At 40.0% G+C, this 21,039-nt stretch overlaps 1 protein-coding gene across 8 annotated transcripts in view; it reads right to left on the reverse strand.

Annotated features, from left to right (window-relative positions):
• sema6a (sema domain, transmembrane domain (TM), and cytoplasmic domain, (semaphorin) 6A) overlaps positions 1-21,039 on the reverse strand; it is a 174,479-nt gene that overhangs the window by 47,807 nt on the left and 105,633 nt on the right. For all 8 annotated transcript variants that reach the window (XM_078566541.1, XM_078566532.1, XM_078566582.1 and 5 more), the window contains 5 exons: positions 12,631-12,770; positions 12,181-12,298; positions 8,020-8,080; positions 6,858-6,920; positions 6,438-6,539 (listed from right to left, as the gene is read on the reverse strand). In XM_078566541.1, the coding sequence (XP_078422667.1) occupies positions 6,438-6,539; positions 6,858-6,920; positions 8,020-8,080; positions 12,181-12,298; positions 12,631-12,730 (444 nt within the window). In that variant the 5' untranslated portion in view covers positions 12,731-12,770. The remainder of the gene's footprint in view (positions 1-6,437; positions 6,540-6,857; positions 6,921-8,019; positions 8,081-12,180; positions 12,299-12,630; positions 12,771-21,039) is intronic.

A 21,039-nucleotide genomic window follows, 5' to 3' on the forward strand; every position in this document is an offset into this window, starting at 1 on the left:
TAAACTTCGTTATGCATCTTGCTGCACTTACGTAAGTGGGAATACAGACAAGTTCCAAAAGAGCAGGCAGATACAATTACAGTCTGCTGGCCAGTCTGAGACATTACTAAGATATTTGTAATGGTGCAAAACAAAAATAAGTATTAGAACGTCCATTACAGGTACATTATTGACCAATGAAGTTTTGCAGAGTTTACATGATTCCCATATGTGGAATGGCAAATCAACAGGTGTGGTAATCAATATCCCTTACACAGTTGATATGAAGCAGATGGAGAAAACATTAAAAAATGTTTATAATTGTCAGTAGCAAACTGGCCCCAAAAAGTTGTGACGTTGAAAATATGCACTCTACTGGGGTCATTTTTTTGACAAGTTTTCCAACTCTAATACGTATAATTGAACAGAAAGCAATGATAGGGTAGTTAATGTTAGATAAAATTGGCCAGATTCAACAGGAACAGGATAGTTAGTTTGGAAGGCTTATCTGAAGAGCTTTTGTACTGACTTTCATTCTACCATATCAGATAACTCTGATTAATATGAAACCTGCCTGTCTGTGAAACAGAAAACTCATTTGGGTATGCTACGTAGGAGTAGGAAAGCAAAATTCAAGCCAAGCTGAAGAGACCATGTGCTGGTAAATAAAAGCAAAAAACTGTGAATGCTGGAAATCCAAAACAAAAACAGAAACAGAAATACCTGGAAAAACTCAGCAGGTCTGGCAGCATCGGCGGAGGAGAGCACAGTTGACGTTTCGAGTCCTCATGACCCTTCAACAGGACCATGTGCTGGTGCTGCTTCTAGGTATTAAGATTCAACAGCTGGCAAACCAATGAGATTAAAAGAATTGTCTCTTGATATGAAGATGACATTGACTACAGATGTCTCTTTTCCTGAGGTAATCTTGGAAAATTAAACCAGTAATGGTAATTGAATTGCTATGGCTTCAGTTCAGGTAATTCTGCAATTTGCTATCCTTCTATATGGTTAGATTCTGCAGCTTGAATGCCAGAGAGTAGGAATGTCATGTTTGCAGGCTGACATTTTCTGTTGCTGGGAGTGCTACAGATCAAAGGTTAAGCTGAGCAAGCTCTTGGTCAGTAATGCACCACAAGTTCTGAGCCATAGCTCGCCCCTGCCAGCTTTCTAATAATTTCTTATATCTATACTAGTCTTAAAATAAAGGAGAGATATTACACCAAATGTTCTCCAGTAATGCAGGAAGAAAAGGGGCACATTGGACAGTGTATTCTCCCATCCACCTGACCTGACAGAATCTTCTCTCTGGAAAGTCTGAATCAGTTATTATTTGAGATTGGAGCTTGACTTTAGGCTTCCTCATCTGGTGTCCACCAGTCTAGCATGTTATCTATATATGGGCTGGGCTGGCTTCAGCTTTACAGTACAAGATATATTTTACTTCAATTGTTACATGGTGTGGGGGATTTCACTGCTCCCTGCCGGTGTGTTTGCAGGCAGGGGTGAGGTGGGTGGGGGTGGGGTTACATAAAAGAATGCGTAACTAGCCCACTGCCTTATCCCAAGCTGTCTTCCATAATACGTTGAGCAAGTAAGGTGTCAGTCAGCCTGCCCATCTCTAGGCCTATTGAGGGCCTGTTTCTGCCTCTGCTGTGATAATACTGTGACTGGGGAAGGTGGAACGTAGGAGGGCAGCCCACTCTTTCAACACCTTGGGTTAAAAAGCAGGAAGGCATCCTCCTTTGGGGGATGCCTTGTGCCCATCTTGGGCACCACCCCACCCTCCCCAAGATGGTTACCCCACTTTGTACCTCCCCTCTTGGCCTCCAGAGCTCAATCCCCCCACCTCCCTCAGGTGCCCGGTCTCTCCCGGACCAAAATTCCCAGGTCATGATAAGTCCTGCATCCATGATCTTCTCCTCAGGAATGCTTGTCGACTACTCAGCTGCCAGCCAATCAGAATGGCAAGGGAAGCCTTTTCTAAAGTTGGTCAGCTCAAGACCAATATTTCTACAGGTGGGGCGGGGAGCAATACCCCCATTCCCGCCACCCAACCATAAAATTCGCTCCATAGTATGAATTGCACACAAACTGGTCATTTAGCCCAACGAAATCATGCCACTCTGTTTATCCTCCACATGCGCCTCCTTCCACCCTTCTTCATCTACCCCCATAAACATATCCTTCTATTCTTTTCTCTCTCATGCCCTTATCTAGCTTCCCCTTAAATGTATCTATGCTAGTCACCTCAGTTACTCCCTGTGGTAGCAAATTCCACATTCTAACAACATTCAGCGGGAAGGAATTTCTTCTGAATTTCCCATTGGATTTTCATTGATGACTATTTCATATTTATGGCCCCGAGTTCTGGTCCTCCCCTGCTACTGAAAACATCTTCCCTATGTATACCCTATCAAACCCTTTCATAATCTTAAAGAGCACTCTCCGGTCACCCCTCACTTTTCCCATTTCTAGAGAAAAAAAGCTTAACCTGTTCAGTCTTTCCTGATGGGTATAACCTCTCAGTTCTGGTATCATCTTTGTACATTTTGTTTGCGCCTTCTCCAGTGCCTCTATATCATGGGCAACATTTTCCCCCAGTCGGGGGGGATGCCCGGGAGCGGGTGGGCACGTTCCCGATCGGCGCCCCCGGATGGGGGTGCGCCCCCATTTTATGTGGGTGGGCCCATTAAGGCGGATGAGGTTTCATGTTTTTTCTGAAGCCCGCCTGGGCTCCTGGCCTGCCCGCCAACCTTAAAGTTGGACGGGTAGGTCCACTGATTAGTTGAATTACTTTATTAATGGCCTTAAGTGGCCGTTGACAGATCGGCGGGTGCGCAGCCGACTCGGCTCTGCGCCCACTGACATGAAAATGTAAATGACGTGGGGTGACATCAGGATGCCCGCCCGATGTCACCCTGCGTCATTATGTGCGTTGGCGAGGGGGGCCTCCCACGCAGCCACCCCCCCCACCTCCCAGCTCGCTGATTGGCAGATGTAGCCCCATGTTTACACAATCTGGAGACCAGAACTGTTCACAGTACTCAGGAAGCGTGGCCTAACCAGAACCACAGAATTTTAATGGCACTGAAGGAGGTCATTCAGCCCATTGTGTCTGCACCGGCTCTCCAAATGAGCATTACGACCTAGTGCTTTTACCCTGCCTTTTCCCCGTACCCCTGCACATTATTTGAATAGAAACAATATCTAATGCCCTCTTGAAAGACTTCTAAACATGTGTAACATGACTTCTCTGCTTTCAAATTCTATCCCTCTAGAGATGATCCCCAATGCTTTAGTTTGCTTTTTTTAAAAATGGCCTTATTAACCTACGTCACTACTTTTCATGATTTGAGTATCCTCAGCTTCCTCTGCTCCTCTCCCCCACTTAGACATTTATTTTACAAGGAGTATGTAGCCTCTTTAATCTTCTACCAAAATGTACCATCTCATAATTATCTATATCGAAGTTAATTTGCACACCCATTCTGCAAGTTTATTAATGTCTTCCTGTATTCTGTCACAGTCCTCCTCTGTATTAACTATAGTCCCCAATTTGGTGTTGCCTGCAAATTTTAAATTGTACTTCCGATTCCCAATGCAAACCATTTATGTAAATTGCGAACAACAATGGCTCCAACATAAAATCTTACGGAACACCACTTCCTGCTTTTTGCCAGTTGTGATGTAAGCGGGAGTATTGGTGGAAAATCTGCTGTACTTGCACTGACTTAATTTTGTTCATGATTCAACGTGTAGAATTACCCTATTAGTATCACCTTAATCCAACTTCATAATTATTAATGTAAGCAGGAATCCATGCACTGCTTCTGGCATGGAAAGAAATTAATATATATTGTCAAACAGCTATTGTGAAGGACAGTTCCCTTTAAGATAACCAATGAGTATAATCACATGCTTAGTTAGCTCAATTTTAACTTGTTCCCAAGAAACTTGAACAGAAATCTCATGTTACACTGGAATAAGTAAACAAGGTGCTTAACATTATCCATTGTCTTTATCAGGATCATTGATCAGCCATTACTAAGTTAGGGTGTTCCATTACCTATCATACACTAACTGAACACAGAAAGCATAAGCCCTGATGTACATTGTGTGGAAAGCTTGCCATGACAATTATTCCTGCTTCAACCATCAAATATCACTGTTTGTTCCGTTTTTTCCTATCAGTTCTCTTTGTTCATGGTTGTTAGCGTCACTTGCGGCTAGATTCGTTGGGCTATGATTCAGACTTATCCTATCACTGGGATTCTCTCTGAAAACAATCCTTGCATAAATTTCCAGAACTTTGATATGGATCCATGTTCTTATTTACACTCCCATCACAGTAAGTTGGACGTTTGAAAAAGAAGGCTTGATTTTTCTTTTGGAGTGTGAAGGAAAGCTTTGAACCCACATAGAAAAATCAGCTGTTCAGCATGTGTTCTCTCTTCAGTTTCCATATTGCTAAATGGCAGCAGCTGCACACACACACTTATGTAATCCCTGTCTCTAGATATCACGTCAAAGGAGGTCCTTCTGGTTTCACCTGATGCTAGCCTTTTACTTTGTCCTTTAGAAAATCAATCGGGGAAATATATTACAGAAATAAAAATTTGGTGAAGGTCACATGGTACTCTAAAACTGGAGGTACTATCTGGAAAGTGTTATTCAAGGCCACTTAATGCAAAATCTTGTTTCTAGCAGGGATAGTCAAACATAAGGTGCAATCATTCTTTTTTTTACATCAGCTCAATTTCTACATCAGGCAGACATTTTGGGTTACTTTTAAATGTTCTTACCCCAAGCTATTTTTTTCTCTCCTTAGATCATTCTCACGAGCAAGTGTAAACTCATTAAGCTTTGACAGCATCTACACTTATCTTAAGATCTAGGTGAGCTTTTAATCAAGCCTGGCAGAACAAACATCAAGCCTTATTTGGCAATTACTTTTAAGTACCAGATTGTATAATGCTTCTTTAAAGATCTTCACTTATAAATACACACACCCAGCAAATGTTCTCATGGATCCTCCTGATCAGCAGCCATAATTTTGATGAAAAGCTTGGATAAATGCATAAATAGTGTTTACATGATTTTTTAACATTTGTTCTTGGGATGAAAGCATAACTGGCTAGGCCAGTATTTATTGCCCATTCCTAATTGTCCTCGAGAAGGTGGTGGTAAGTCACTTTTTTGAACCACTGCAGTTCATGTGGTGTACGTACATCCACAGTGCTATTAGAAAGGAAGTTCCAAGATTTTAACCCAGCGACATTGATGGAACGGTGATTTAGTTCCAAATCAGGATGGTGTGGGACTTGGAGGGGAACTTGCAGGTGGTGGTGTTCCCATGCGTGTGCTGCCCTTGCCTTTCTAGGCAGCAGAGGTCACGGGTTTGAGAGGTGCTGTCAAAAGAGAATTGGTGAGTTATTATAGTGCATCTTGTGGATGGTACACACTGCTGTCACTATGTGTTGGTAGTGGAGTTAGCGAATGGGCTATGGTGGTGGATGAGGTGCCAATCGAGTTGGCTGCTTTATCCTGGATGGTGTCTAGCATCCTGAGTGCTGTTGGAGCAACACTCATCCAGGCAAGTGGAGAGTATTCCATCACACTCCTGGCTTCTGCTGAAGTTACAGTAGCTGGTTGGAAGAAAACATGTGGAAGTTCTTAGTGAGTGCTAGACTTCCTCCCTTGACAAATCAAATTTCCAAATATATACAGAATGTGTTGACTGGTTCAGTTTGTATTTGACCATTCCTTTTAAAATTTATGTGGCTACTTATTCAGAACTCCAGGCATTACCATGTAATTCTTTATCACAGCAATAAGAATATTACAGGCAGAAAGTAGCCAACTGACCACCTTTCTCTGTTGTAACTTGAATGAGAATTACAATCATCAAACCATCTCCAGCACTTGAATACCTTCTCCATCTATTTATGCCACTATTAATATGTGCTTGTGCAATACTCTCACTGTGTATAGTTCATGGATGGGTTTGAATTAATAGCTTGGTTGCTAAAATTCCCTCATCCTGTCACTCGATGTTCCAGGGTCTGGTTGGAATAGCTTAACTATGGCATCTTTCAGTGGTACCTGGAGAGATCTTTATTAAAAACATGATCAATAGTATACACTGCTGAAAATTTCAGCCAATATAGTTCCCCTTTTTAAACACAAGATAAAACAAGAGTGTAAATCTTGAACAGTAAATGAGTTCAGCTTTGTTTGGATCACTATCACTGTTGTGTGTCGTATGAGCAAGAGTTTTTTGTACAGTATGTAGCTTTCTTTGGAAAACATTATTAAGGGAACAAACAATTGACTTTTAAAAAAAAAGTGAAATTCAAACAATGAACCACATTAAGGTAATGTTCACCTGATGTCTCCCAGCATAATACTGGGAATACTGAATCATCCCACTTGGAAAAGCATTTCAAGGAACATACCTTATAGTTTCTGCATGATGGGTTGAACGCATTTGTTCCACAGACGAATAAGGTGTTATCATTTCTTTTCAGAAGCAATTTAATGAAATTGTGACATTCATCCTAAGCCAGCAAAACAAAAATCACTATGTTATAGTCAGTTTACTGTACAAGTATGTTTCATTACACAAGTACTATTGTGAACTGTGCTGCTAAACCTTCTTCATTGCTGAACAGCAAAATGGTATTTTCCTCCTCTAAGCATTCACCATTGTATCAAATAAAGAAATCAACAGGGGGACTCATTAGGAGATAACTGATAAAGCCAATGAATCACATTAATGACAGAATCAGAGGTCAATCAGCGATCGTGTCATACGATAACAGACACAGTGAATCTACACTGAAGTGGCATCCATTAGGGAAATAATACCTGCTTACCTTATGCTTTCCTTTCATTCTGCATATGTCTATGTCAGCTTGTTTAGATCGCCATGTTAACTTCTGTAATGTTGAAAAGAGCCAGCTCATTAAAACCAGATAGTGTCTTACACATCTTATTGGCTATCACTACAGAATACATCGCATCATATTCAGCTTTATAGTTGCTGTGTTAGAAAGGTAACATGGTGCTTCAAACAAACAACAATAGCAAAACATTCATTTTGTTGAGCGTTTTGTTGTCAGTATTTCTTGAATCATGGTTAACAATGTGCCTAAGCATTATTGAAGGGAACTAAATTACTTGAGAGGTTTAATTTTCATTATTTGTTCCCATTTATTATTTGTTTGACAAGGCAAAACAAACTAAAAGTTAGAGATTTTAATTTTGTGCAAAGTAAGGGTTTACTTAACTGAATAAACAATCTTTGAAATATGTCGCTTGTGCCTTATAATCAGACTATTAAGCACTAGAATACACAGGGTTAGCCCAAATGAAACAATTATTTGCAAATACATAGTTTGTTTGCCAGGGGGAAGAGGGTGGTGTGCTGTGGTAGTAATGTCGCTGGTATAGTAATCCAGAGGCCCAGGCTAATGCTCTGGGGACATGGGTTCAAATCCCACCAAGGCAGCTGGTGGAAGTTGAATTTAGTTAATAAATCTGGAGTATAAAGCTACTCTCAGTAATGGTGACCATGAAACTGTCATCGATTGTCATAAAACCCATCTGGCTAACTAATGTCCTTTAGGGAAGGAAATCTGCCATCTTTACCTGGTCTGGCCTACATGTGACTCCAGACCCACAGCAATGTGGCTGACTCTTAAGTGCCCTCTGAAACTACTTAGCAAGGTTGATTCAAGGGAAATTAGGGGTGGGCAACAAATGCTGGCCTAGCCACCGACGCCCGATCCCATGAAAGAATAAAGAAAAAAAAATGTTCCACTTAAATAAAACCTTCCGTTAATGGGAATGGTGCTTTGAAATTTAATGTCAGGATTTATCTAAAACTTGCGTTTAGCTGTCTCCGTCTAGCCCTCACTTTATTGCCAGTTGTTTTAATTCACAGTAGTCAAGTCTTATCTAGGTTCTGCATATGGGACTTCATGTTTAAACTGAGACAGCATAGTCACAGACACAAAGAAAACACACGGTACTTACTTTGTTAAAATTAATCTGCTCTGTGAAGGATGTATCCATTTCAATAGTGTAAATATGGTCTCTATAAATAGAACATAGAATCTACATGTTCATTTCAGGCTTTAACCATAGTCTGCAGAATCTTATCGCACTAAACAGACAGCAAGCCAGGAGCAGCAGATCATTCAATTTGAAATGCTTCACCACATAATAATACAACTATTACAAATACATTAGCAAAGACTTTGGTCAATGGATTATTCATAAAAAAGAAGCAAATTGGTTTCCCAATTGCTCAGTTTACCCAGTGAGTAGCTAAGCCATACTGAACAGAAAGGAGCTCAGATTTGATCCCTGATCTCTGATGAGGTTCCTGGTCCCGCTCACGGGCCAGCAATCCCTGTTGGACGTCAACATATATGGATATCACTTGAGGATAGGCGCACCCAAACCTCTCTCCTCTCCCCATAGTCAAAGTGACTATCAATGCTCACCATTCAGATCACTAATGAACAATGAGCATGTGGGTCAAACAGTTAATATGTAGAAAGCCGTCACAGCAAGGATCACAGGCTTCAGAAGAGGAGGGTTAAATAAACATTGAACAGAAAATGTACTTTGAAAATAATATTATGTGAAAGCAATTTCATATTTATAACAATTAATGCTTCAACTGCAGACCATAAAGTGTGCTGTTTCCTCTTTTCCCATTTTATAAATACAAAAACAATTAAAGATCTCTGTAGCCATTAATGGTTTAGTAGAGGCTGTGTGTCTTCCATCTCACTAGTGACAGATTTACAATATCTTCCACACACTTCTTTCCAGCCACCATTTCCATCTATACTGATGGAATCAAGCAATCTATATGTTCTTTTCAGGTAAATTAGAAACTCAAATACTGCTGGAAAGCTCCTGAAGGTTTTTGTGTTAAACTCTGAAGGTTGAACAGAGTCTCTGCTGATAAGATCATTTCTACCAATGTAATAGTAGAAAAGGAGAGTCAGTATACAGCTGTACATCATATACAGAATGGTCAGAGATACAATTTCTCACACCTACAACACACCAAGTCTTTCCATTACAGAACACTGACAAGTACAATTAGATCCTCTTAATGTAATTGTATATGGAGAGGTAGACATAAGACACCATTCTGAAAGAAAGACGAACAGCAAATTTGAAACTCTTGGCTGTGCATTTTTAAAATTCACCCTTGCATATACCCTTAACTTGAAACCTTTCTAGACGTGATATCATCTGACTTTAAGCAATAAACAAAACACTGTTTATACTTGACAAGGACATGCTCAAAGTGGCACGTTTCTTTATTGTAAATGTTAAAATGAAATTGCAATGTTGACAATTGCAAAGCATTTTAAATCATGCTTTGAGCCTAATGCACTTTGCCCACTCATTCAAAACCATACACAGACAAGTAGTTCATTGTGTTTGCTAAGTTTTCCTTTGTGAAATGTCAAATTGCTTACATATTGCTGAGAACTGCACTTTCTTTACAAATACCCAATCTTCCAACAGGGGAAAACCATTAGCACATCAGGTGCAGGGCTATTTTTAAATTCTACTGCACACATTCCCTCAATGAGAACAGAATAGGCAGAAAGGCTTGCCTGGGAAGGGAGAGAGCAGTTATCTGAAACTGCTATACCCATTTCCTTACTTTCTATTTGGGTGCCATTAAATGAACATCTGTGTAAACTCTTGACTGATAAATGTATTTCAATGGAAACAATTTAGAAATGCAGTTGGCTTTGGACATGCTAATATGTTACTCTCACGTCATCCACCATCTACAACATTATGGCAGGTCTAATCAGTAGAGCCAATTATTGAAACGGCCAGTTCTATATGGCATAAAAAATTTATTAAATGTCTCAACGAAAGTACTATTCTTTTTACATGAAACTATGTAATGGAAATACTTAAAGGGCACCTCTTCATGAGACAAATTTTTTTTTTGCAAAAAGCAACAAAAATATTTGTTATATACACATGACGATATAAACAAGATCAAAAAGTCCTGGTTCTGCTATCAGTCATAGCAATGACAAAATTGCTAAAATTGCTGTCAGCATCCTGGACCAGGTTAGTGGTTGAGGTCAGGGAAGATAGGGGAAAGAGAAGAGGAAACTGCTAGTGTTCCTACAACTGCTCACAAGTGAAGAATAGCCACATGGGATATTGGAAGGGGACTTGTATCCATGGAATGACACCTCAGCTAACTCTCCAGAGGAGTAAGGAAGGGAAAATGGGCAGAGTGGTTAATGCCTCTGGTTTATGATTTCCTTTTAGAATAAAACGACACATAGCTCTCCTCTTGAAACGGCTATTCAAACAAACACCTTTTTTTTATCAAAACCTTTGTGGATGGAACACAAGCAACTTCAAAAGATAACTCCAGGTCATTCTGTGCCTTTAAAATTATTGAAAAAGATTAACCCGTTTCTTTATAAAATACTCCAATACACAGTACATTGGAGATTAAAGTGAATTTGATTTCCTTACATTTGAGTTCTGCCAGTATTTAACTGCTACTAGTATTGCCAGACAACTAAAACTATAGAACTTGTAAAGATACTATCTTCACAAATATTTGTTTGGAAAGCATGGTTTGTAAACACAGTGCAATGCTGTAAATTATGTTGAATAGCATCTACTTTCAGGTGACGCCATTTCAATGAAAATGAATTGCATCCTTCCTGCTGGAACAAAATGATACCTTGCTACTTTCTAATCACGATAGCCTGTTAAATGTTTTCTAGCTCTGCCATAAAATGGCTTCCCTTAAGTATTCTGTTATTTATAAGTTAAGAAAAACCAAACAGGTACTAATTTTATTATAAAAAGAAAGATCTTTTCAAACTGTCACATCACAAACCAGTGCATAAACCTGGTTATCATCCTGCTGACAGAAAGATGAATCCCTTGTCTTCCTTTCCGCCATTTTCTTTTTGATATTCTTTTTAGCTGTCCAACACTAATTGAGTTATAGGAGCTCCCAGAGTCCAAATAACTTTTCTTCTGCAGTCTCCAGCTTCAAATTGAATTTAGTTTCCATAATTTTATTTCAGGCAGTAAATTAATGTCATTGTGCAAAAATGACCTTCTACTTCCTGTACATAGACCCTTACATCCACGTAAGTTTAAAAATAGTATTGTACCCTTTTTTAAATGGGCAGTATCTTCATGGAACTTGAATTTACGTTTGGGGAGGCTGGAGTACAGAGTTATTTTTGGCATTACAACATCCAATTCAAGTGAAACAATGACATCACGCCATCATCTCGGTTGTGAACAACAACAAAAAAAGCACTTTGCCAAATCACTGTCATGAAAACAGTGACTTTTATTTCAGATTGTAAACACATTGCTAACTAAAATGTTTGTCTAGGTATGCTTCTTACATTCAAATTTGTAAAGGTGATAGGCTACTGATTGATATATTAATATTTTAGATCATAGACTACAGAATAAAAACAATCAAGACCCACGGGATTAATTTTAACATAATGCAACAGTGAAACATGGGTGTTAATGAATTAGCTGCCTGTTTTACATCTCTTCCAACTTTTAGTTATGCTGACTTCAATAGAAAGAAAAATGAAGACAGATATAAAACAAGCTGCAGATTTACTATCACCTGTTTTCCACCATCACAGAAGATCAACATTATCCCTACTGTCACTAATTACAAATGTAGGAATAACAAGCAGCAATTCAATGCTACACCACCCTGACAGCAAAACTCAACTTTGACATCATTTACAATCCAAAGAGCGCCCAGGTGATCTTGTGTCAAACCTCTGCCAATACTAATCTGTATGGAGTTGAGGTACAGATTAGCCATGGTCTAACTTAATGGCAGAGTAGGCTTGCGGGGTGGGGTACTGAATGGCCTACTCATATTCCTATATATTTGTGTACATACATATGAAACAACGCTGCAAAATGGTTCCATGGACACAAAACCATCTCCTACGTCTGCAAGCACATTTATGGCACAAGTCCGCTACCTAACACTGCTAACCGAGAGTTGTGTTTAAATTGATCTCTTTATGTGGCATAGGCAGCTGGAGCCACTTTCTTTGAATCAGGAGACTTCAGTATACTGGTCAGTAAACTGAGCTCAAGGGTTCGACAAGTTAGTGAAATAATACTGACCTAGCAGCAATGTAGAGTGTTCGATTCATTTTCACAATCAGCTGAATGTCCAGCTTGTGTCTTAGTGTGTTATTTCGTCCTGGTTTGTGACCCAAAAATACCGGATATTGTTTTGTATCTGTTAAGGAAGAAAGAATGTAACCACATCAGCCTGAATTGCAATTCCCACACTTAGCCTTTCACTTCTTGTGCCCCAAGGCAGTGAAGTAATATCACTGCAGATTTCACAAGTACTCATTCCTGTAATCCTTGTTACAAGCCAGCAGGGACACTAATTCCATCACAAACTAAGAATTCTTGCTTGGAAGGAAATTACAGCTCTTTTTTCTACTATTCTGTGTTAAAGACATTTAACTGACTCTAGATAGATGGATCATTTTGCAACATTCTCTTATTTATCTTTGGGTCTACACTTATGTCAGCGAACAACAAATTTTACTTGAAACTTACAGTTGCCATGTGCAATACTGATAGGCTCAGAGTCTTCAGGGAAACCAGCCCCAGCAAAATGTAGTAGCGAAAAATATAGCAGCAAGGCCTCAGACTTCATAGTAGCGCAGCTAGCTCGCGTCTTTTGTTTTCACTTAAGCCTGATGAGAAAAGGGAGAAAAGTAAATGTCAGCTACGTATCCATTGATGAGTTTTATGATGCGAAGGATTACTAGAAGAAATAGTATTATTTTGCATTTTACATATACATCCATTGTTCTGAGATCAATAGAGAGGGAGATAGAAAGAAAGAATGAGAGAGACCAAAACTAAAGGAGAAAGTGAGGGAAAAAGAGATAATGCTTAACCTGCATTTGAAAATTCACCTAGACGTCTAGGTAAAACATTCCCAACTGCTATAGAAGGATAGAAATTAGGAAAATTCTTGTCCTTATATTCCAAATTGCTTTTCAGAATCACTTGGTTGTTTTTACATCAGACAATTCACAATAACCTGTGCTGAAAAATAAATCAAACGGGCAAGAGTAGAAACAATAAGGATGGAGTTAAATGGACCACAGACTTCAAAGCTCGTGCCACTGTCCTGCTGACCCAGAAGAAATCTTATTCAAACACTCGTTTGTGACAACTTTTAATTAGCGATTCAGAAATGGAATTTCATTTACGTTCTGTGTCCTGTACAGTTGCACACCAAAATCAACACTGCAGCATATTCAACAATTAATTTTGTTACGCATTCAAATCTTGTGCAATGGTTGACAACTGCGCAGTCCAGAATGATGTCTGCACATAAACTTACCTATCTGGCTTGGGATGACTATTGAGTCAGCACAAGAGACTGTCCAATTCTACTCTGACAAGCACAAGAGACTGTCCAATTCTACTCTGACAAGGGTTATAACCTCCATGACTTGATAATAAAAGATGCTAACGAGGCAGTGTGTCAGATGCTGCAGCAACTCTATTATCTTAAAGCAGTATAAGCAAGTGCAGCTCAATACCTGTCATATGACCTCTTGCATTGCAAGGACTATTGTAAAGAGGGCAGATCCGATACTTATTGCAAACGACACCCAGAATAGACCTCAGTCCAGCGGAGACAGTGGTTAATAATGTAAACTAGGCCTTCCTGAATTCATTAAATAACCCGTTTAGTGTTGCAAAAGGACATTAGGATTCACGTGCTAATTTGCAAAAATCTGACCTTCACTTGGAATGTTACCTGTTCTAAACTCTGTGTCCCTAGAGACTCCTAAATTGAACACAGACCCACCTCAGCCTCTGCTCTCAAAAACAAATCTACCCTAATTCCTGGACCCTAAAAAGGTGTGTGAACTCTATTCTCAAATCCCACAAATAGGAAAACACACACACCAGCCTGGATTTTCGCTCCCGAGGCATGTGTATGGAGCTGGGATCTTTGTTCCGATGGGTGGGTGGGGTGGTACAGGACGCAGTTGGCCACAGGGCTCCAGAGTTCACAGGCGGGCTGTCTAAAAGGCCTACCTCAATTCTCTAGGACTTTCCTAGCTGTTTTCTTAAACATTAGGTCCTCTAGCCCTCAGCCCCCCATTCACTCCATCACCTCCCCATCCACTGCCCATGCCCATTAATGCCAACTCATGACCCCAATCAACCCCAATGGCCTCTTATAGCCCCTATGTTAACAGTGCCAACTCATGACACCCCCATCCACTACCATGATACCTTATAGCCCCTATGCCAACTTAATTCCAACTCATGCAATCTCGTTCCTCCACTCACCCCATAGCCCCTTATGGCTCCTATGCCAATTTAGTACCAACTCATGACCCCCCCCCACCACTTTCTTGCCCCATGGCCCCCCAGTCCCTTACAACCTCTATGCCAACTCACCCAGTATCCACCATGGGCAGATCTCAGGGGTTATTCTGTGATAAAGTAAAACAAAGTTCTAAATATCTTTACTATATAAAATAAACAGCCTCATTCATGAAAGCCCATTCAGTACATTTAAATCCCCTCAAGTATTTGGCCCCTTATAAAAACAAGCATTTGTATTCATAACCCCACATAAACAGCTAATCCTTTAATAGCCTCTTTCAACTGGCAAGCAAACTGTGAATTTACAGCACGTTCCCCCCCCCCATTCCCCCCGCCCCTCCATTGTGATAATGAAATGTTGTAGAACACAGTCAACCACTGATAGTGCTATAACGATAGCACTTAGGGTTATGTCATCAAACAGCTATTGAAACTGCTAGAACAGATGTTTTTCAACTCAGACACACGCAGTTTTTTTTTTCAATTTTAAAGGGCTGGGGATTTAAATAAACTTGACAGCATGACAGTTTTACCTTACCTTATCTGCCCTTCAAGAACATTTACGTCTATTCTAAAAATCTGTCATTCAAAACACTGCGGGATACGGCCCTTGTTCCAGTGAAAATGGCGTCTATTTGAGTTCAAATGACCCTGCTAAGTTTGAGTTTCCCACATGTGGGAATCACTTCCCACCCCCGAATCCACCCCGGTGAAAATGGTTTCTGCTGGGTATTGGGGAGGGACCTCTGGATACGGGGTCCATCCTCCACTTGACATGCCAGAGTCTCCTTGACTCTGTGAAAATCCAGGCCACTCTTTCTCCAAAAGACTGTTCCTGCACACCCAAAGATGGTTTGTTTTCTATTTAGTGTTGTATATTCTTCCTACTATGCCCATGTACAGGAAAGAGGGGGAAATATGGCTTCAAAAAGAAATAAACAGGACAAAAATAGTTGATGCATGTAGTTTGCATTTGTCTGGGACTGCGTTATTACTATAATGCATTTTTAATTCTATATTTCTTTTGCTACAGGCAAATGAAGCACAGAAATGACCAGTGTAGGAGCTGAGAGCAGGAGTAGTCAGGAAAGTGATGGCCATTTAATACCACCAGCTTGCTCCAACAACCCAGCTATTTATGGGCAATGTCCCACAACTGCTAAGTGCACAAATATCAGATTGTTACGCAAATTCCTCTAAAACCACTATGGATTTACATATTAATGGAGTTTCAATACTCCATTTTCATGTCAAACCTGAATTAAGATAAAAAGTTATGATAATGATGCGTTAAAATTCTGAGGGAAGATAGAAAGAAAGAACTTGCATTTATATGGCACCTTCCATGGTCCCATGCATTTTACAACCAAATAAGGTACTTACAATATAGTTACAGTAGTAATGAAGGAAATGCATATCCTAAAATGCACACAGCAAGGCCCCACAAGCAGAAATGTGATAATGACCAAATAATCAGTTTTATTTACATTGGTTATGGGATAAATATTAGCTTGGACACCAGGAGAACACCCCTGCTCTTAGAATAGAGCCATGGGACTTCTTATACTGTATCCAGCTCAGAGACAGATGGTATCAAGGTTTAGGATCTCATTTGAAGGATGATACCTCCAATAGTGAAGCACTCCCACAATAGTGCACTGCATTGAGATTATCTGCTCAAATGGGTCCTTTCTTGTTTGTCACTTTCATAAATTCACGACTCCCTGGAGGGGGCTTGAACCCATGACTTATGGCTCAAAGGTGAGAATAATACCACTAAAACACAATTAACCCCTAACATCACAAGTTGCTCTTTGAAAATTCCTGAAAATTATATTGATGCTAGTTTATTGGCCAGAGACATTGAATAACCTCCTGCAGCCCTACAATCCTCCACAATATTTGTGTTCTCCAATTCTGGCCTCATAAATATCCCTGATTTTAATTGCTACACCATTGGTGGCCATGCCTTCAGCTGCCAAGGCCCTAACACTATAATTTCTCTTCTTAAACTGCTCAGCCTTGCTACCACTCTTTGAGACACATCGTAAAACTTAGACCCTTGACCAAGCTTTTAGTCATCTGCTCCTATTTCATATGATCTTATGATCTTTTTTGTTCTAATATCTCCTTTTGTAGTTTGGTGTCAAATTTTATTTGGTAATACTCTTGGGAAGTACCTTGAATAATTTTACAATTTTAAAGATGCTAGGTAAATACAAGTAGTTGTTGTTGAGGCACAGAAGATATGGCCCCTCTTCACCTCTCTAACAAAATCTGGCAGTTTTACTTCACCGAGGGAAGCCTTGGTTATGGGAACATGATGACTGAAGATCAATATATTTGTCATGGGCAAGCATTGCACACTGTATCAGGCTGGGTAAAGCGATTCATATCCTCAGATCTGCCTTGCATGACAGGATATAATACAACTCAGTTAAGGCAATAATCAAGTATAAACAATCCATCACACCTTATAGTGGAATAAGAAGAAGGACCGAAAGCTGTTCAAGGTTTCTACTTTTACCATTCACAGATTATTAAGATTCAAATTGTGAAGTGTTACTGTCACTAGGTTTATTCAACATGATAGCAACAGATAACGGAAATAAGGCTCTTTACTGCCATACTAGTATACTTCTCAGTGTTGTCACTATGCCTATGCTAGCAGATTGTTTACAATATAAGAACTATTTAAGACACTCTTTAACATTGTGTAATATTATAAATTAATCATCTCTTTATAAGGCCATACTTTACATCGAAAATGACTTTATGTATTTATTAAGCTGAAAGCTACTGGTTGAGTTTTAAAAGACTGAAACAACATTTCAGTAACTTAAAACAACAGCTTCTAAGATGACCGAACATTTGCATCATTGTATCTTACAAATTCCAAAGCCATTAAAATGGAGTCATCCTTTTTAGAAAAACCAATCAGAGACAATCACCTTGAAGGAGTGTGAATGGACCTTTTCCTGACCCATTCACAGAACACCCAGACAAGCACATGTGTATCCAACTGGGTGAGCATCAAGTATCAGATGTAAATCACCTTGGACAACGGACTCTGGCTGAGAAAAGAATTTGTTTAGCCATAACCTAACCATGTAAACCATGGACCTGGAATCAACTAGCTATGACTATGTTTGGGTAAGTGGTCAGGTGGTGAAAAGGATCATGTGATGAACCAACTAATCTTCTTCTGTGTTTAAGAAATCGCTTTTCTCCAGGCCACAGATCAGACACCAAAGTAGTTAGACTCTGAGTGGGGCACTCTCTCTCTCCATCCATCCTGCAAGCCAGAGCCTTGCCCGCTGTTTGACCATCCATATATCATAGGCAGTGATTTAAGAATTAACCCAGCAGCTGCTGACTCCTTAAGCAAAGATTATTTGTCAACATCTTTAAACCATCTCGATGTTGAATCCTGAGGGAACATCGAGCCCAGCTTAGAAAGATCCAAGACATCAATCTACAAGATCTGTATATCACTAACTTCTGTTGAAGGGTCATGAGGACTCGAAACGTCAACTTTGTTCTTCCCCGCCAATGCTGCCAGACCTGCTGAGTTTTTCCAGGTATTTCTGTTTTTGTTTTGGATTTCCAGCATCCGCAGTTTTTTGTTTTTATCACTAATTTTTATTGGGCTTTTAAAACCTGCTTAATCATTCCTCCTACTTGTTTGTGTTTGTGTGTGAGAGAGTTAATCCTTGAGTGCATGTATGCATGAAAGTTGGAATGCCTTTATTATTTTGTTTAGGCTGGGTGTTAAGTACAATAAAAACTTCTCTTCTCCTTTTAAAACCTTACAAGGAAACCTGTTTGTGTGTGTCTTTTACAGTCAAAGCACTTAAAAATTTAAATGCTCAATGAATTGGCAGGCATATCCTTTAAAAAAAAACCCAGTTGTGGTCAAACACGGAGCGGAAGGGAGAGGAGAGCCATTCTATCCACCTCACCTGATCATAAGGATTGGAAATCACTTGATATCAGTGGCAGTCCTGCAACATCAGTGATTCATCTTAATGTTTGATAGGGCAAATTTCTTTTCAAACCCAAAGTTTGACATGATGGAAATCAACCTATAAGATTATACTGTTTGATACCTTTCAGAGTATGCTGGGTGAGAAATTGGGCTCATTAGCACCTTTTTTTGGGTGCTATGATTGTCCTTGGAGCTCCAAATTGGCATTCACAGCGCATATATATTGTGGGGTGAATGATACCAGATGCTCTATTAGAGCAGGTCTTAGTGCCCACAGTGAATGTCCACAGAGGTTGTGCAATAACAATTTGATGCCAGCCTTGCCACTTTGGAGCTTAATGCTCTAGCTAATGCCATCTTTTAACCTCTCGTAGCTGAGTAATGTTCAGCAACAGGAAGGACCTCCTAACAACACTACTTGAAGAAATCATCAACTACCTAGAGATTTGGTGTTGTTGATTTATTTGGCTATTGCTAAGATTATATAAGTGTTTGGTATTGTCTATAGTTGTTTCCAAGTTGCAAGTCTATAGCAAGTGGTGTGGCAGGCACTGAAGGATCTTTTGCTGACTTCAAGCCTTCTGACTTAATCAGTTACTTTCAGACACGGCTGAACTAATGGGCATTCAGGGACAGAGCATGACTTGGAGAATGAACAGAGGCCATGGAGAGCAGGACGAACTGCTGAAAGAGGGGGGAAGGACTCTCAGCAGGAGATGCCCATTGAGGATGTTCAGAGGACAATTTTCCTATCTGAACCAATATGTGAGACATCTATACTTCCATAATTAGGTCCTCAATGAAATCTGACACCTGCTATGGCTACAACTACAACCTCTGAGCAGGACAAGGACTGCATTGCCAATAGCTGTGAAGGTGACAATGTCAATGAGCTTTTGTGTGTCTAGCTCCTACCAGGTTGAATTTGGAGATAGTTGCAACAGTTTATGTGTACAGTTTGTGTACAGATCACTGAGGTTCTCTATTCATTGAGACCCAACCAAACTTCATTCTCTCTTCTATGAGACAAGCAGGTGCAGTGGGCAGGCAGCTTCACTAGTATTGCAGGCTTTCCTGTGGTGCTGCTTGCTACTGACTGCATTAACATCGCTTTGCCGTCACCCCACATCAACTCTGCCATTACTGGAATCAAAAGGGATTTCACTCCATCAACGTCCAGCAGCTGTGACTATAAGCAGCATATTGTGCAAGTCAATGCCTGGTATCCTGGCAGCAGTCATATTGCCTTTATTCTGCCTCAGTCCTCTGTCAGCTGCATTTGAGCCTACACAGCAAACTCAAGGGTGGCTACTGGGTAATAAGGGCTATCTGCTGATGTCATGCCTGATGATTCTGACGTGTAACCCACACACACGTCACAAACAACTACTGGAACTTCATCAAGGACTGTGTTTGAGGGAAAGTTAGGTAAGAAGAGGAAGAAAGTACAAAGAAAGTAGACAGGAATGGCATTAGTTAGACAGCCTCATTGTAAAGCTAGCATTTGCATAGCACGATGGGCTGAATTACTTCCTTCCATACTAAAATTTCTAAGTAGAGGTTGCCTCAATTTGGATACATAAATGATCATCTTATCCAATTTTGTACCATAATCATCCTTCATTTAATGGAGCATTACATTAATTACAAATAAATTTGGCTCAAAAACTTAATTATTGATTTTAATATATTTTACTCTGTTGTCATCAGAAGCTTTGCTTTGTTAATGTAATTAGTGAAAATCTATGGCTATCTTCCTGGTAACCGTCAGTATTCAAGGGAAAGCATTTGCTTTCCTGAAATGAATCTTGTTTGATCCTTAGGCCATTTTTTATAAATCACTGCTCCCAGTATAGAATCATGATTTTTGAACCATAAAATAAATCATAAATGTTTAACTAGTAATATTTTGAATAGTAGATGAATTATGGTATCAAAGAAATGTCTACCATCCATTGCCCCAAATTTCCCACTGAAGGAGCCAGAACTTCCTACAAATTAACATTGAGACAGTTGAACCCATCTTATTGTTCTCCTGCCAAAAAATCTGTACCTTTGTCTGGTAACATCCTTTTTTCCAATTGTTTGCTCATGCTGGAGTAGATGGTTTAAAAAAGCTATGTTCTACTCGCTTCAGACTCCATATTGAGTTCAGCAATGCGATTGTTTATTTCCAGTGCCACTCATCCCACTTCCAGTATCATGAGCCCTCGTCCACCTGTTTTCTACAGATTTGACTTTTCCAGCCCTTTTTGCCAACCTTCTGAGCTTCTCCAGCAACAAACTGTAACTTGTAATTTGCTGCCGGCATCTCACCTTGCACTAAGTCCTGATTGCAAATCACTTCTATTCCCACCAGTAACCCAAAATATTGAAACAGAACAGACAAACTGGCATCAATCTAGGCACCAGAAATGACAATGGCAATCCCAGCCCTGTCGACCCCGGAAATTCCTCCTTACCAACAACTGGGGGGGTGGGGGGCTTGTGCCAAAATTGAGAGAGCTGTCTCACAGACTCGTCAAGCAACAGCCTGACAGTCATCCTCACAGAATCATACCTTACAGATCATGTCCCAGACACCACCATCACCATCCCTGTCCCACCGGCAGGACAGG

The sequence above is a fragment of the Cetorhinus maximus genome, chromosome 2 (genome assembly GCF_964194155.1).
Source record: "Cetorhinus maximus chromosome 2, sCetMax3.hap1.1, whole genome shotgun sequence".
Lineage (NCBI taxonomy): Eukaryota > Metazoa > Chordata > Chondrichthyes > Lamniformes > Cetorhinidae > Cetorhinus > Cetorhinus maximus.